This window comes from Lathyrus oleraceus, chromosome 1 (genome assembly GCF_024323335.1).
Source record: "Lathyrus oleraceus cultivar Zhongwan6 chromosome 1, CAAS_Psat_ZW6_1.0, whole genome shotgun sequence".
Lineage (NCBI taxonomy): Eukaryota > Viridiplantae > Streptophyta > Magnoliopsida > Fabales > Fabaceae > Lathyrus > Lathyrus oleraceus.
Window position 1 is genome coordinate 122324881 of NC_066579.1, and position 18305 is coordinate 122343185.

General features: G+C 34.1%; 2 protein-coding genes and 1 pseudogene across 2 annotated transcripts; 2 read left to right on the forward strand and 1 right to left on the reverse strand.

Annotated features, from left to right (window-relative positions):
• Positions 1-4218: 4218 nt before the first annotated feature.
• LOC127095075 (phenylalanine ammonia-lyase-like) lies at positions 4219-4928 on the forward strand (annotated as a pseudogene).
• A 2141-nt stretch (positions 4929-7069) lies between these two features.
• On the forward strand, positions 7070-8933 carry LOC127121329 (UDP-glycosyltransferase 83A1). The gene is made up of 2 exons (XM_051051856.1): positions 7070-7609; positions 7761-8933. The coding sequence occupies exons 1-2, from the start codon at positions 7117-7119 to the stop codon at positions 8654-8656; spliced, it is 1389 nt and encodes a 462-aa protein (XP_050907813.1). The 5' UTR covers positions 7070-7116; the 3' UTR covers positions 8657-8933.
• LOC127121336 (ribosome biogenesis protein WDR12 homolog) lies at positions 8716-14270 on the reverse strand. The gene is made up of 13 exons (XM_051051861.1): positions 13962-14270; positions 13745-13842; positions 13033-13139; positions 12290-12325; positions 12061-12146; positions 11282-11340; positions 11092-11202; positions 10873-10995; positions 10284-10427; positions 9717-9825; positions 9496-9632; positions 9373-9408; positions 8716-9068 (listed from the first exon to the last, which is right to left on the reverse strand). Exons 1-13 carry the CDS (start codon positions 14131-14133, stop codon positions 8979-8981), a joined length of 1308 nt encoding a protein of 435 aa, XP_050907818.1. The 5' UTR covers positions 14134-14270; the 3' UTR covers positions 8716-8978.
• Positions 14271-18305: the final 4035 nt, after the last annotated feature.

The following is an 18305-nucleotide window of genomic DNA, read 5'->3' on the forward strand; positions in this document are numbered from 1 at the left end:
ATGAAGAGACTAATCCTAAGCAATAATTTAAAAGTTAAGAGTTGAAAAGATCTGACCAATGAGTTGCAATCCAATAGACAAGCATGTCATATAGAAACCCAAATTTCCCTTGGACTTTAGAACCAAGCAATATCAATACACAAATAGCAAGATGAATAGCAAGGCATCAAATAAAGATATCCACATCCAAGCTTAGCAACTTCATGATCTCTTTCATAATCTTTCATGCATCAGATGAATTCAGAGATAGACACTAGGCACAGGTTCAAAGTAACAGCTTCAATAAGACCATGTAGCAGATGAACTCAGATGGGATCACAATACTTGCTTCAGATGAAGTTTCAAATCACCAGCACTTGGTTTTATGAAGGTTGGCATTGGCCAGGTCCTTTTGCATAGGGAGTATTACCTAATTCTAAGTCCAATGTCTCAGATCAAACCAACAGTCCACAAAAAATATCTTTTAGGGTTTTTGTTGTTATTATGTACATTAAGGTCAAAAGACCATAAAAAGATAAGTATATACAATCACAATATAATCACAAAATGAGGCTCAAATGAGCAAAGTGAAAATGACATTAAAGTAAACAAGTTGAATGGCATGAATAATGGCAAATAATAAAGACTTAACAATTAAAGTGCATAAAAGTAAATGGCTTGAAATTAAATGTTAGTTGTTAGTTGATTAGAAGTTAGTATTGCTTTTGCTTTTGTTTTGTTTAAGTCATTCTTTGGAGAACACTCAACCCACTATTCACAAGCATGGATCATTGAATCAAGACATCTTCCAAAGGAAGGAAAAAAGGCCAAGTTTCCACACAATACCATGAAAGAGGGGAGACTTACAATCTCACTTACTAGAATGTTATGCCTTTTGTGTCAACAATTTAGCGCTATCTTAAGCAATCGTAATTGGACTTATGTAGAAGTCACAACTATTTGAGGTCGGGCAATAGAAACTTTAGTGTTAATGCATGTTAGAGATATGGTATTATGAACCATACTCCTAAAACATGTCACACTTAAAAGAATATGCAAAAGAGGCGGACATAATCTCATCCACATTTGTGTTGATTTTGCAACAACTAGTCTTAGGATATAGGGACATCATAGGTTCATGAAATGAATGAGAAGAGAATTGGATTGAGATGAAGAGGGAAGGGAAATGGAATCAACACAAATTGGTCAAAGGAGGACTTTTATCAAATTAAAATCATTCATTCATTTTGGGAGATGAAATGTACATTTTAGTAATCCCCTAAATCCAATGATTTTAACTCAACAAAGTCAAATCAACCTTGACCAAGGCCCAACAACATAAGTCAAACTCAACAAGTCAATATCAAAAGCTCTACACAATTTATTTTGCAATTAAACAATTAAAATCAATTAAATAATGCATTAAATTAAATTATGGTTGGTCAAAATCCTAAAACCTCATCAAAACACCAAATAAATAGCCATGAGATTTATCATAGGTCAAACAAGGTCAAAGCACCTTGGAGAAAAAATTTCATTAATTTTGGAAACTTAAAACTATTTTTAAACAATTAAAAATATTCACAAAATCAATTAAATCATGAAAAATATTAATAATGATCCAAAAAATAATTTTAATTCAGAAAATGAAAGAGGAATTTATTTAAAAAAATTTGGTAAAACTCTCATATTTTTTGGATCAATATTAAAATTAATATGAATTAATGAAAATAAACCAAATAAAATGAAAATCAGAAAATAAGAAAAAACGTGGACTACTTGATCTCTCTCATTAATTGAGGTGGTAGATCAAGTGGCTGCTAGCGCACATTCCACCATGGTCCCGAGTCAAAGCGTTGTACAAATAGTAATCAGTTTCAACGCGCGAGATTAGAACATTTCAAATGGATCATGTGGCTCAGATGAATGCCAACTCACCACCGGAGCCAAAGCTCTAGTTTCCTTCTCCGGTGAGCTTCACTGGACTGGTTCATTCACAACCATCACCAAAATGAAAAAGAAGGACGTGAATTTAAAGTAAAAATGCTCAGGAGCTCGAATTCGACCTCAATTTCTCCTAACTCCAAGTATATTGAAAGATACAGGGAGTTGAATTTTGAGGTGTATGATCTGAGTTGCTTCAACTGACCTCTAAGCAACTCAATCTTGTAGTCTACATTGGTAGGACTTCATACAACCAAAGATCCAAGAGAATTATAGAGAATTGAGTGAGAATCGAATAGATGAAAATTTCTGGAAAATACCTTCAATGCAGGTCTGTGTTCGATTGATCTTGCTCTTGCTTACTCTTGATCTTGTTCAGGACACTTGATGGAGTGGAATTGAATGGATAAAAAGCTCAGGACTCTTGGAGATTTGAATCTCAAAACAGTGAGATTCAAACTCAATTTCCAATGGAAATTATCAAGGTTATCCTTTGAAATGAGAAGGTTTGAAGGTTTGGAATCAAAGTTGGCGCGATGGGTCCTTAATTCTGATGGCAAGAGGCTCTATTTATAGAAAAACCAATTGATATTTTCACACTTGAAATGGAATTCCAAAAATAGCAATGTACATTGCATAGGTGCATGGGCGTGTACAAGCCCATGTAATCACTTCTTCTGATCCATAATTGAGTACAAGCATTATTGAGATCATGTTGGAAAGCCATGCATTGATGTATGGAAGTTTCAAGTTCAATTTGTGCCAAATGATCACTCATGTTCAAGCCATGCGCAACTCACTCAAACTTTGTCCAAAATGGATGAAATTGGACTTTTTGGAAAGTTTAGATCAAGAGGAACAACTTTCATATTGAACACTTTCTCATTTGAAGCTTGGATCATGATGAATTTTGAGGTGGAAGTTGAGAAAATCAAACATGTCAAAAAACTTTCTAAGTGTCAAGCCATAGGTTCACTTATTCCACCTTGGCTAACTTTTTGTGTGAGTTTCAAATGAGAAACGTTCCTTCATCAAAGTTGTAGCTCTCTCAAAGTCCTTCAAAATGGTCATAACTTTGACCTCATTTAGATTTAATATGTAGGAGTTATTCATTTTTGTAGTTAAGGAAAATCACTTGTTCAATGGCATTGGTCCAAAATGACCTATAATGTATCCTCATATCACATGCACATAAAAGTTGAATTTTCCATTCCTATAAACATAAAAGTTTAAGTAGACATATTTAATTTTATTGTGCAACTTTGAAATCTTTCATATCATAAAAATTGAGCAAGTTATGGCCTTGGGAAGTTGACCTCCAAATTAGGGTTTAGACAAAATGACCTATAATCTTTCACCATAAAAATGAATTTCCAAGAAAAACTAGATCTAGACTTCAACATGAAAGTTGTTTGGAATGTCATTTAGAGTAACGTTTATCTTGGAATCATTTTGATATGATAAAAATTGTAGGAGATAGGGTCTAGGGGACCCCAGTTTTGGTGAGATGAATTTCTCTGGTCAACCACCATCAACCAACTTGCTAACTTGCAATTATCTTGACTTTTGGGACTCATGGGAGAACATATATGCATAAGATGATGTAATTTGAAGTATACCTTGCAATATTTGATCAATTGGTGAAGAAGCTTGTTGAAGAAGTTACACAAGATACCCGGATGAAATAGGGTTTCCAAGGCAAACTAACCCCAAACTCTTAATGATTTCTTGATCAAAATGACATGTAAAGACCATGGGGATTCATATATTATTCTTAGAGCCATGGTAAACCAATTTTTGATTGAGCTCCTTGCCTTGGGGGTCTTAAATCCTAGATGTGAGCTTGATATATCAAAGGTGAGCACATGCCCTACCTACAAAAGAGTTAATTTATACAAAGACATATTTTTTGTATTTTGGTTAGTAAAGATGATAAAATTAAAATTATGATACAATCAAATGGTGCTTGGTGATCTCTCCCAATGCAAACCCAATGAATGAGGGGTAAGGAGGATGCCAAGATATGATCCCAATTTTATTGCATATGATGAGATAGCATGAGGGGTCTTAGAGTCAAAATTGGGGTCTTACAGTATTCAACATATTTCACAGGCCATTGAAATTGTAAACCCCAATTATGAAGAGTTTCAAATGGGCTTCAATACATAAGAGTTTTCACCATACCTCTAATATATATTTTGAGATAATTTTGAAACTGGTTTTAGCTGGGAATGTTGTAGAGATAGAGAATTTTTATCATAACATAGTGAAGAATAAGTTTCCATGTGTTGAATATTTGGAAATAGAACTGAGTCAAACCATACACTACCGCACACAGCAACAAGAGTTGCTATGTTAGTGCGAATTAACACACTTTTCCAAGGCTAATCAGGAATTAGATTTGAAATCTTAAAATCCATAACCAAGCTTATTAACAACAATATTACTCCTTGTTTTCCGCTTCAAGGTACAATCACGACTTTTGGAGATTTAGTCCATTTATCTTACATTATTGGTTTACTAACCGGAAGACCGAATTTGAAAGCTCATGGACCCTTTTTGGAGAGATACTTAATGCAAAAGAAGTTTTTCAAATGGGTGAAATCAATGTTGATTTCTTTGAATTACAACCAAAATAAGGTCTTGCACTTGTTAATGGAATTGTTGTTAGTTCTGGTTTGGCTTATATTGTTCTATTTGAAGCTAACATCCTGGTTGTCTTGTTTGAAGTCCTTTCCGCTATTTTCGCTGAAGTTATGCAAGGAAAACCTGAATTTACTGATCATTTGACACACAGGTTAAAGCATCATCCAAGTCAAATTGAATTTGTTGCTATTATGTAACATATTTTGGATGGAAGTGAATATGTAAAAGCAGCTAAGAAGTTGCATGAGATGGATCCTTTGCAGAAACCAAAACAAGATAGCTATGCACTAAGAACTTCATCGCAATGGCTTGGTCCTTTGATTGAAGTGATTAGATTTTCTACTAAGTCAATTGAGTAGGAATTTAGGGAGGTTTATAACCCCCCTCAAGTTATTGTAGTTTTTTTTGTACTCAAGTATTATGATGTGCCATGAAACATGGCGGGCCACGTCAGCTTCCATTAGTCTAAATAGACAGTAGGGACTAAAAGTGTGGACGGAAAACTTTAGGAGGATCATTATTCGAATGAAATTTTTATAAGGACTAAATTTGAATGATGGGTTATTTATAGGGACGAAAAATATATTTAATCTTAAACAAACATACTTATTTGTTAATAACCGGTTCAACCTATGTTCAACTCAGGTCTAACCTTAAAATGCTAAATCCATAAGTATATTGGTTCGATGTCCCGTCCAATTTTGATTACCTTGATTATAAAAATAACAACTGAGTCTTATCCCACTAAGTGGAGTCGGCTATATGGATCAACTTTTGTCATAATGTTCTATCTGAGATCATGTTTCTATCTAAATTATTAATTTTGAGATTTTTCTTAATAACTTCTTTTATAATTCTTGTAGTTTTTATATCTATAACTATTTGACTGATCTCCATCTGGTTTACTCCTCATCAAATAATCTATGAGTATTCTTTTTACATGCTTAACCACATAAGTCTATTTTTCATTATCTTTTATACTATACGTGTTATCCCAGCATTCTTTCTAATATTGTTATTTTTAATCTTAGCATGCTTAATCTTACCATACTTTCAATGAGTCATCCTCATCTCTGCTACACTTAATTTACTGTCGTGTTGATTCTTAATTGGCCAACATTATGTCTCTTGCAACACCGCATGTCTTACCACAGTATGATAAAAAAATCTTCAACTTAAGCGGCAATTTTGTGACACGTAAAATCCCTAAAAAATTTCCTCCATTCAGCCACTCAATTTGAATTCTATGGTTTGCATCCCCTTCTATTTCTCCATCGTTTTGTATTACGAATCCAAGATATTTAAAGCGTGTGACTTGTGGGATGTTATAGTCTCCAACTTTCACCTCTAGATTAGAAATCTTCTTCTTTTCCTAAACTTGCATTCTATATACTTCATTTTACTCTTGTTTAAACCAAAAGTCATGTGTGTTCAAAAGTTCACCTACAAATCTTCAACCTCTCATTTAAATGATTCTCTAAGTATGACTATATCATCTATAAAAAACATGCATAAGGGAATGAAAAAAATCCAAACCTGATCATTATTCTCCAAATCTAAAGAGGGGAAATTGATTTAATTAGGTGTGGATGCATGGAGAATCTAATTTTAATTAAGAGGGTGTAGATACTAATATTCACACCGACCTATTATATTTGTTTTATTACTCTTATTTTTAATAACTTTATCATCCATTTATTCTTAATCTTAAAATAGTAAGTATATAGAAAGAAATAATATTCATTTTTTTTAATATAGATTAAATAAAAATAAAAAGTTATTATGATTACTATTAAAATGATCAAGTATTATGATTTTTATTAAAATGTTCAAATTTTTGCTTAATTATTAATTTTTGTTGCTTTGAAGAAAATCCATAGTTTTTTTAAAAACAAAAATATAATTTTTTCGGATGGATGCAGGGTGGAACGAGAAAACATGTTTTGTGGGGTGAACGAGAAAACATGTTCTGTGGGGTGAATGATCAACCCTCAATTGGATTTTAAGAGTGAAAATGAGATACTACGGAAAAGAGGAGGTGTGACCTGAAAATGCTTAATCCCACCCCGACCCCATTGGTATGCCTATGCATGAGTTGAGAGAGGTGGAGGGGGAAGTATGGAGAAGCCTGCCCCCTCCACATCGGCGGCAGAGCATTGCAACCGCTACAAGGTGTTAGTAACCTCAATATAATAGGAATATAAATTAAGTGGCATTTCAACCCTCTTTAGTTTTCACAACTCTTAGGTGGACAAAAGAGTATGACAAATTATTCATGTGTTTTATTTTAACATGTATCAATCATATATAAAACTGATTTAACCCATCTACCAAAACTACCATCTAATATCAACCTACAAATAACAAACAGAATTCCACTTGACTTGATGAACAAGTTACGTTACTCTTACTCTGAGTGCCATCTAAAATTCAGGAGTTCATTCTAACAATGTGAACACCAATTCAGTTGGTTTAAAACCATATATAAAATGAGGAAGCGAATTACACAGTGTGTCATAAATTAATAGAAACACACAAACATACAAAATGAGCATTCCAACAGTTTTAGTTTTGCCATTTCCAGCTCAAGGCCATGTAAACCCCTTAATGAACTTGTCAAAAAAGTTAGTAAAAAATGGATGCAAAGTCATTTTTGTGAACACAGATTTCAACCATAAACTATTGATGAGTACAATGAAGAAGCAACAACAATTAGATGATAGCTTTAATGGAGCTCTAAAGTTGGTATCAGTTCCTGATGGATTAAGTCATGAAGAAGATAGAACCGATTTCGCTAAGCTATGTGAAGCTATGTTAAACACCATGCCTAATATGCTTGAGAATTTGATAAAAGATATTTGTTTGAATGATGATTGTAGAATTAGTTGTATAGTTGCAGATGTGAATATGGGATGGGGATTAAATGTTGGAAGCAAATTTGGAATCAATGGAGCTTTATTTTGGTCTTCAGCTGCAGCTATGTTTGCCTTGGTTTACAATATTCCTAAGCTTATTGAAGATGCTATAACTGATTCTAATGGTAAGATTATCTTAGGACCTCAAAACTTGAAAGATTAGTCTCTGCAGTTGTACGCAGAGTACTAGTCTCAGCATTTTTACACATCATGTTATTGTATTCATCTTTCACTATATATAGTTGCTAATTTAATTTTGATTTTCAATTATTGTAGGATTATCGGCCACTAAAAAAGTATTTCAGCTATCACCAAATATGCCAATGATGGACACAGAAGCTTTAGTTTGGTCAAATGTAGCTGCAGATTCAATAAGCCTTAAGAAAGTATTTAATTATATTAAGCATTGTTCACATACTACAAGTTTATCAAATTGGTGGCTTTGCAACACCACATATGAACTTGAACCTAGACCATTATCCTTTCTTCCAAAGCTTCTACCAATTGGCCCTTTATTGAATAACTATGAAAACAAAAGTGAAAAAGAATCAATTGGTCAATTTTGGGAAGAAGATTTATCTTGCATGAGTTGGCTTGATCAACAAGAAATTAATTCTGTTGTTTATGTTGCATTTGGTAGTTTCAGCTTCACTCTTTTTGACAAAAACCAGTTCAAAGAATTAGCCTTAGGACTTGATTTAACTAATAGGCATTTCCTTTGGGTTGTGAGAGATCAAGATCAAGACTCCAATAAGATGATGAAGTTTCCTAGTGAATTCAAAGGGTATAAAGGGAAAATAGTTAAATGGGCCCCACAACAAAAGGTACTAAGCCACCCTTCTATAGCTTGTTTTATTAGTCATTGTGGTTGGAATTCTACTTTGGAAGGTTTGTCTAATGGGGTACCTTTTTTGTGTTGGCCATATTTTTCTGACCAATTTTATGACAAGACCTATATTTGTGAAGAATTGAAAGTTGGGTTGGGATTTGAGAAAGATGAAAATGGATTAGTGTTAAGTGAGGAGATTAAAAAGAAAGTTGATCAAATGCTTGGTGATGAGAATATAAGGTTAAGGTCTATGGAGATTAAGAAGAAAGTAATGAGGAACTTAGCCCAAGGAGGTGGATCTTCAGAAAATTTCAACAGGTTTGTTGAGTGGCTGAAAGAATAGGAGTTAGCACTTTATTGGCTGCCTGGTGATGGTTTACATAGTTAAAATAACATCAAAGATACGCATAATTGTAATGGTTTACATAATTAAAATAAGTTCAAAGATATGCATAACTGTAATGTTTTACATAATTAGCATTTAGAAACACAAAGTAAGGCTGTTGTTTACAAATGATCACATATCTTTGACACCAAGACATGGCTTAAATCTTCAATCTAATGTGGGTTACATAGGATAAAACACTAGCAGTAGCTGTGCCTCGGACAAAATCGGCTTCAAACTCAAACAATTCCATGTATATGAGACATCAGAGTTTATGTCACTAGACAGGAATTTCTGAAGAAATGCAAAGTTTTGAATCTGCTCCACCACTGATAACACTGTCACTTTTCCACCAGTCAGCACATAGTACCTGAGTTAAGCAAATTAAAATTCTATTAGCAGCCATTTGAGTCCTTCAATGTTGCAAAGTTGTGTTTTACTTCAATTGTTGTCAATTGCAGATCTTGGGAAAGTGGAAAATAGTGGTTTGTTCAAATTGCATAATGAAACAGTGCTTTAGCACCGCTGTAGCCACTCTATGGTAACATTTTGTACAAAATAGCTTATCACTGAATAATAACAATTTGTTCAATTCCACACCACAATAACACTGTTATAGCATATATTTAACATTGTTTACTGCTCTTCTAAAACACAGAAAGTAAGTGCTATACCTTGTCACTGTGTGATTCAATGGTTGAAAGAGACCACTGCAAAATTAATAAACAGAGTTAGTGGTTAAAAAAGCAAAAGATGGGGTAAAATTACTTTTGGTAGTTTAAAAAAGGTTATATTACCGCAGTTCTCAGATCCCATAACATAACTTTCCCATCATAAGATGCAGAAAGTAAATGAAACGGGGACTTATCGTGCCATTTGCAAGCAGTTACCCAAGATTTGTGAGAAGCAAACTGAAGAATAGGAGCAGAAGTTCCTGCAGAAAATATAAGCTGGCTTTGTAAGCTACTGGCATGTATGTGGAGGCAAGATGGACAATTATTTGCTTCATTTTACTGACCTGGCTTACGAGGATCCCAAATCCTAATTACAGGGTCAGAACCACCAGCAGCTATGAGTGCAGAACCTTCCCCTCCAATGTCAAGGCAGTTAAGAGCCTTACCGCAATACTATACAAGGAGGACAAAGTCTTAAATTTTGATAAACTATAACTTTTAATATGTATACAAGCATAACAATGATAACTTCATAACAGGACTAACTCATTAAATAATCATGTCACCATAGTAATAATAACAACAACATCATCATCCAAGTCCTTATTCCACTAAGTGGTGTCAGATGATGTAATCATAGTAAGAAAAAGGAAAATAATTGATGAACAAGCATATAAAGATTAGACACTGACAATATTATTCAGAGTAACATAAATAATAATCTCAAAGATACCAGAACAGCCTATTAAGAAAATAAACAGCTTCGATCTTCATCAAAAGAACGAGAAAAGAAAATGACAAAGCACCGACAAGAAAGGTGTCATGTAACTTAATTTGAAGACAAAATTTAAACTTCAATGGCATACAATTTCAGTAATGGAGAGAGAAGGAAGAGAAATTTATCAACTTACTATATCTGACAAGTTTTTGCCAGTCTCAACATCCCATTTCCTAATAGAATGATCCCAAGATGCCGAATAGATCGACTCTCTTTGTGGCCAAATTACAGAAGACACACACTGTGTATGGCCAACTAGGGTTGTAAAAGCTTCTCCCTATAATAAAACAGTGTATTATTAATAAATAAAAAATTGATTGTCACCAAAAAGGACAGAACGATGCATTCAGAAAGGGAAATACTACAAATTAAGATTAATAGTAGTCACAAAATCTGAAACTTTTACATTAACAATAATATGAAAATTTGGAACATGTCTCAAAATAGATCATCATTATACTCCTTTTCAAACAGTTTCAGAGTTTTTCCAGCAGTAGGAATTTTTTAATTTTTATAATTATATCTCAAATCTTTTTCTTCTTATGCATAAAGATGCTACATGAAAGAACAAGGGGCTCAACAAGTGGAGAAAGTAGAGTCAAATCAAATGCCAGCTTTAATGATTTCTTAGAGGTTAGAACAGATTTCGGAATACATAATACTCCTATTTGAGAGAAATTCATGTGAAGAAAAACAATAATGTGCGAGGAGCCTGTACAAACCTCTAATTGAGAGTCCTCCACCCGGCCTTCAACTTTTCTCTTCTTGGACACTAGGTCATTTTCTGCATTATTGTCATTGATTCGCCATAGGTTGATGGTACAATCCCAAGAACCAGAACAAACCTAATTATATGAGACGGCAGAGGAACAACTGTGTTACAAATTACACTACATAAACCCAAGTGTGGAGAAACTTAGAATAGAAAAGCAAAAAGAAACCATTTCTCCATTAGTCTGCGCAGCAACACTCTGTACAGAAGACTTGTGACCGCGCAAGATTTTGTAAGCCCTAACCCTCACAGGATTGTTGGTAGCCTCCTCGGTATTGATCTTTCATAAAAAGGAAAATATAACATGGTAAGCATAAGCTCAATATAAGGAATTCAGCTCAAAAGCTTCTTTTACTTACCTTCCAGAGCCTTAATGTTCGGTCTTTAGAAGCAGTAGCTAGAGTTACAGTTTCCAGACCTGATTATAGTACAAATTTTAATAACTTGGAACAATTCAAGTACAAAATTGAGTGTTTGTCTTTGCCATGTAATAACATGAATGACAGAGCAGTACGCAAAGATGCTAGCATTCTGCAACAAGCGTTCCTGCCTAAAATCAGAGAATATGCATTGATAACATCCGTTATACATAAAAGCATAGCCATTGGATTTCAAGGAAATTAAAACCTCTTCGGTCAATAGCAGCCGCTATCGTGGCGTAGAAGCCCATAGGTTAATAACCTGAAACATTGCTTGTGTTTTTTACAATGTTTTTAGTCACTTTGCCGTAAAATTCTAATCCCTTCTCCATCGAAACCCTTTTGTTCTTTCCCCATAAACCATGAATGGTGTCTCCTCTTTATGTGACATTCTGATTGCCCTATCTATGCAGTTGCCTCCTATATGCAATTCTCTCTGTTTTCTGTCTAAATACACTCAATATCGCATAAACCGAGTCCCAACCGCTAGCAACAACTTAAAGCAATGCATCATCCACAACTCTAAAGTCTAAACTTATTTTCTTCATATAGATTTTGTATATTAGTAACAATAAACTTTGGTTATTCGTTATGAACGCGCTAATGCTGTCATAGCATTTTGGGGGCAAATGCAATATGCAATTTACTAAATTTTGACAACTGGCAATCAGAAAATTAAACAGCTTTTGAAGCATGAGGGAGGAAATATGTCTTCATACCTTCCGGATTAAAAACACTAACAGAAGTGACACCGTCGCTATGTCCCTCCAGTATATGTGTACATACTCCAGGACCCTTCCATACCCTAAATTATATTTTCCCATGCCATGATATAATAAAAGGGTCAATAACAATAGTCAAAAAACAATAATCAAATTACAATATCAAGTAATCACACAATACATAAACAATTTAAGAAGAATCAAACAGTGTAAAAAAGACAATTACCTTCCAAAACCATCATAACATCCTGTCAAAATAAACCTGCAAAAGATGATGAACAGATAACTTTAAATTCTCAGTAAAGGAAACATTCACGTCAAATATTAAGTTAATTAACATACTAACACAGCTACAATCCTTATATTTTAGTGTTGGAATAACAGTGTCAAGAATTGAACCAACAAGATTACAAAACACTTGTTAACCCAATGGCAAAAAATTTAAATGCCCTAACTTAAGAACAAGGTCCCTTAGAAAATTGGTTAATGAAATGAGAAATAGAAAGTTTTTATTTAAAAGAGTAGCACTCAATGCATTAATAAAATTTGATTATGTGCATTTTAAGAGCATGGTTAGACATTTAGGATGTATCTTCTGACTCCATACATGCACCACATTACAATTAAGCCCCATAGTCAATACCATTAAAAACAAATCATGATGATAGACTCAAACCCTATGTCATAAAAAAATTCTTCAATCACTCTTGCCATCATCACCAAATAGGATAAAAAAAATTAAGGGAACCCAATAAAATGTTAGCACACTTAAATTTAACCTTTCTATCTCAGTAAAATCATTCACAAAAACCAGTTATGTATTGGTGTTTTTCAGACCAAAAAATATAGCTGCCAGCAGTAATAAAAGTAAGAGTTAATAAATAACTAAAACTTGGACCATTGTAAAAAGGCTGGACCATTAGTCTAAAGACAAAATTACATGAAAATTTTACATAACTACAAACTTACCGGGAAGAAGAACCATCAACAGCGCTGACCCAATCATCGTGTAAAGAAGGGTCTTCTTCTTTTCGTGGGGCTACAACCCTAGTGTACTCAATTTCCAATATTTTTTCCTATAATTGATCATTCACGGTGATTAGCTATGAGATAACAACATTACAACATCAGAGGCAAATAATTTTCTAATTTAAAATTTCAAAAATTTAATATTCATATTCCTGGATTGAAAAGCTAAACCAAACCAAAACAGGCCTGTTTAATTGTCAACATACTCCTGATTCAAACTTTGTCTAGAAAACTATGCAAGTCAACCCAGGTTTATAAGAAGGTCTGTCATAAAACACTTCTATAAGTGACTTAATTGAATTTTATTAGCTTAAGTTGACAACTTGTGGGATTTATCAAGTTACCTCTACATTTTGACATCCATAGTCACAACTATAAACAACTCCTTAACTTCATATTCATACTTCCAAACACTACAATACAGCCATTGGTTGTCAATTTCCTATCACTTACATTAATTAAACTATTTATTCAAACTGAATCTAAACTTGTTTGAAACAAGTTCTCAACTTAAGCCAGTTTTGAATGTTTCTAAACCTCAAAACTAAACCATATTCGCGCAAAATACAATTGAAAAGATATAATATAAGCAACTGAAAATGAAATTATAATGACAATTGTGAGGTTATAACAATTTATGATTATTGATTACCGCAGAGATTCCCTTAGCCAGAAGAAACTCCTCTAGCGACATACGAACAAACTCGCCATCAATCAAAAAATCAAACGGTTCCGATTCATAATCATCATCTACAAACACAAAATCAACATAACATCGTGAATTATTTAATTTCAAAATTCTTAAAAAAAAAAGCAACAACACGATGAAAACCGTATGGAAATGAGAAGTGTTAGGTTCAAGAGTGTACGGATGGATTGGAGAAGAGCGTTGACGAGAGAGGAGAGGCCAAATCTGGTGAGGTCGGAAGGGATGGCTATGGCGGAGTTAGGAACTTTGTAAGGGTCGGATAACCTAGTTACGAAACGAACGGAGATTCTTCTGGTGCTACTTTCGGCGTCGCCATTTTCTTCCGTAGCCATTGTTCTGCTGCTGCTAGAGTTGTTGCAGTGAGAAGGAGGCGTTTTAGGGTTTAAGCTTTGCAATGGGTTTTGCAATTCTTTCTTTGAGTAATGTAATGTGACAGAGAGATTTCTTTTCTTAATTAATTTTTTTATACATACATCTTTTTCTAATTAAAAAAAATATATACTAAAACTTCTTTTTAGTAAGGTCCATTTCAATTTTACAAAATGTAATATAATGATATATAAAATGCAAAGTCTATTAGCATTAGGATTAGGAGAGTGAAGATTTTTACATTAGGCTCCATAAAAGATCGGTACATCACATCATTATCAATTTCATATTTTGTTAGATAGTCAACAAAAATATTTTTCTTTCTGATGTTTAGAGAATTGCGGCATAGTGATGTCAAACATTAATCGACTCTGATATAAACTTTATAGTAGAGTTGAAGTCAAAATAACAATCAAATATTTGATGTCAAGTTCTCAGACCATACGCAAACCATGATATAGCGTCATCCGCTCAACGTGAAGGATGTTGGAATAACCAATATTACCCACAAAATTATGAACCCAAGCATCATCAGTATTTCGAATCAATCCACAAAAACCCAAGATGTCGGAATTATCGAGGCTACTTCCATCAATATTTAAAATTGTATTACTACTTTTGTGTCATTCCACGTGATCGTTCTCGTTGGATGAGACAGATTATGCTTGAGAAAACATTTTGCTAACAGGTTGGCAAAATTCACTATGATTAGTTTCAAAGTATGGGAAGATATCACTTCATTAGCAAGACACAATTTGTTCCTAGCGTGTCACAATCACCAACAAGAAGTCAATAAGATAGAGTCACCATTGATGTAATGTCTAATCCAATCGTATAAACTATTCCCTTAGAAGAATATTGGGTCCAAGAAGCCAATAGATTTCCAAAAGTGACTAGAAAATTCACAATCTTTCAAGCATTGCAAAGTTGTCTCATCGCCCTTATTGCATCTATGACATAGATTTGTCTAGAGCATACCATGATGACACAACATCGATCTCGTATGAATGAACTTATGTAAATACGTCCAAAGGAAGATATGCACCTTCTTGGGAGCAGGAATATGCCACACCCACTTATAATAGTCTTTGTTTGTTGTATTCTGAACAAATTTAAGTTTATTGAGCATGTTATAATCATCTTGAGCAGTATAGATACCATACAAATTACCTTTCCATGTTAACCAATCAAGTGCCATAGAATTCAAACACATGGGGGCGCTTTTAGACGGTCACAAACACTTGAAAGAATATTAGTATATAATGAATTGAAGTTTCGATTCTCATCCAAGTAAACATCATTCACTTGCATCTCCATGCCATGGATATCCACACAGAGAAGCTACTCCGCTAATTTCCCTACCCCAGATTATTTGGTAAATAAGAAAGAGGAGTTGTCATCCCCCAATCTAAATTCAAATTCATCTTCAAGAGTAGAGAGAACTTTCATAATTGCATTCTAAGTAACTGAGACATGTTTCTTTTTCATATTAAGGAATGTTTCTTTACTAATGTACTTATGTTTCGAAACTTGGATCCATATGGAATGACAATCCCGGTGGAGACCTTAAACCATCTTACTCAGCATAGAAGTATTGACCTTTCTTACTTTTTGGATCTCAAGACCACCCAACTTTATGGGCTTAGTGATTTTATTCCATTCAACAAGATGCTCACCAAAGTTCGAATTCATTTTACTCCACTTAGTGGTGGCTGAGAAGAACACCTTTGATTTAGCAACATTCACTTTAAGGCCAAAAAACATGATGAAAAGAAGAACATCATCTGCAAAAAATAAATGTGATAGAGGGGGTCCATTACGAGATAACTTATCAGGTTTCCAAATGCCCTCATTGAATTCTCTGATGATTGTTTGCGACAAGAATTCCATAGAGATTACAAAGAGATGTGGTGAAAAGGGGCCACCTTGTCGTAATATTCCTCTAGTCATAACAAAATTTGATAGTCATCTCTCATTCCAGATAATACACATATAGGAGCTAGTTACATAGTGCATGATCAATTTTATAGTTATGGGAGGAAACCCATTCCGCTTCAAATAAAACTCCAAGAAATTCTAATTAGCATGATCATAGGCCTTTTCAATATATTTTTTGAACACCATGTCAACTTTTTTCTTTTTAGTTTTACACATAGAATAAATTTCTTCTTGGAGGATAATGGCATTATTAGTTGTTCCTTTACTAGGAAAAAAAATACTCTAGAAGGGCCCAACTATCTAATTTAGATAAGGACGTGATTTGTTAATCATGATCTTTGTAATAATCTTGTAAAAAGTTTTGCACAAACTAATAGGCCTGAATTCCTTAAAATTTTTGGGGTAATCTACCTTAGAAATTAATGTGATAAGAGTCTCAAAAAGAGGGGGGTGAAAGCTACTTGTCATAAAAGCATATAATTTAAGTTAGACAACACCATCTCCTAACTATATGCCAAAATTGTTTAAAGAAAATACCTTGGAATCCATCAAGGTTAGTGCCTTAGAAGGGTGCCTTTGATTCAACACATAAGTAACTTCTTCCCTCGTCACCTGTGAGTCAAAGAGCGTTGGGCTTCTTCAGTAAGGATCGGAGTCATACTCGAGTCTCTCATACTAGCGGGGAGTATATGAGATGTAGCGCAAAATAGAACTTTAAAGAAATTAAATGCTTCTTCCCTGAGAATAGTGCCATTTTTGCACCAAACACCATTGGGAAGATGAATCCCATGGACTTTATTTCTCTTTCGCCTGCTTACCATTTTAGTATGAAATTTTTTTGTGTTACGATCTCCCAATTTAATCCAATCATCTCTAGCCTTTTAATATCAATGAATCTCTTTTTGCACAAGGATCTCATAAAACTCATGTTGAAGCTCCTACTGGAGATAAGTTAGTCTTGTCAAATCTATTATCTCCAAAGAGTGTTGGATACCTCTGAGTCTCTTCTCAATGTTATGCTTTTGTTTGTTGATATTGCCAAAACATTCCTTATTAAAAAGGATAAAATCATGTTGCACATTTTGGAGACAAGTTACAATATATATGGGGATTTTCCCCAAGAAGTCTAGAATATATTGGAGTATTTCGAGTGAGTGATCCAAGTTGTCTCAAACCTAAAAGGATATTGCCTATGGTCTTTGAGGGGAAGGCCATACCTAAGGAGAATGAGGTTGTGATCATAATAAAATTTACACAACACATCAACATGTGCATCAGGGAAGGCCATGTGCCAAGCAACGTCAATTAGGGTCCTATCCAACTTACGATAGGCCATTTGATTATGAGTACAAGGCTCATTCCATGTGAATTTCTCACCAACCATGTCTACTTCAACTAAATTATATTTATCAATGACATTCAGCAAAGCAGTCCCTATAATGATTAAAATTGCCTCCTTTTTGTTCACTCGGGTGAATGATGTCGTTAATGTCTCCAATCAACATCCAAGGACCATCAAAAATGTTTCGCCAGTCAATGAGGTGGAGTCACAGGCCAAGACGAGAAATGTACCCATTACTATCATAAATTCCAATTACATACAAATAGGAAGTTCCCAATGATAACTTGATATTAATTGTATCCATAAAGACATCATGCACGACAGTTACAATGTTACTACCATTATGCTTTAGCGCCCAAATTCCCCCAGATTGACCATAAGCATCCATGTAGTGAACACTCACATATTCAACTTTATCCCATGAGGATTTGGTGTAGCCTATTCTAACGGACCAACAATACATGCACTTAATTTTTATTAACTTGAAAAAGAGGAATAATAGAGTGCCTAAAGAAATTTTATGGAAATCCATGGAGAATAAAGGGGTTAAGATTGCATATATTTGAGTTATACAAGATATGTATGAAGGGGGTATCGACTAGTGCACAAACACGAGATGGAGAGACACATAGTTTCCCCATTACAATAGGTTTGAATTAAGGTTCAACTCTAAGCCCCCCACCTTTTTACCTTAATTTTGGATGTACTCAAGTAACACATTCAAGACTCAGCACTAAGATGCATTCTTTTTGTAGACGATATAGTCCTACTTGAAGAGTCGAAAGAGGATTTAAATGAAAGGTTGAAGACTTGGAGACTGATAGGCTGCAAGTGCGTGACTTTCTCAATTTTAGT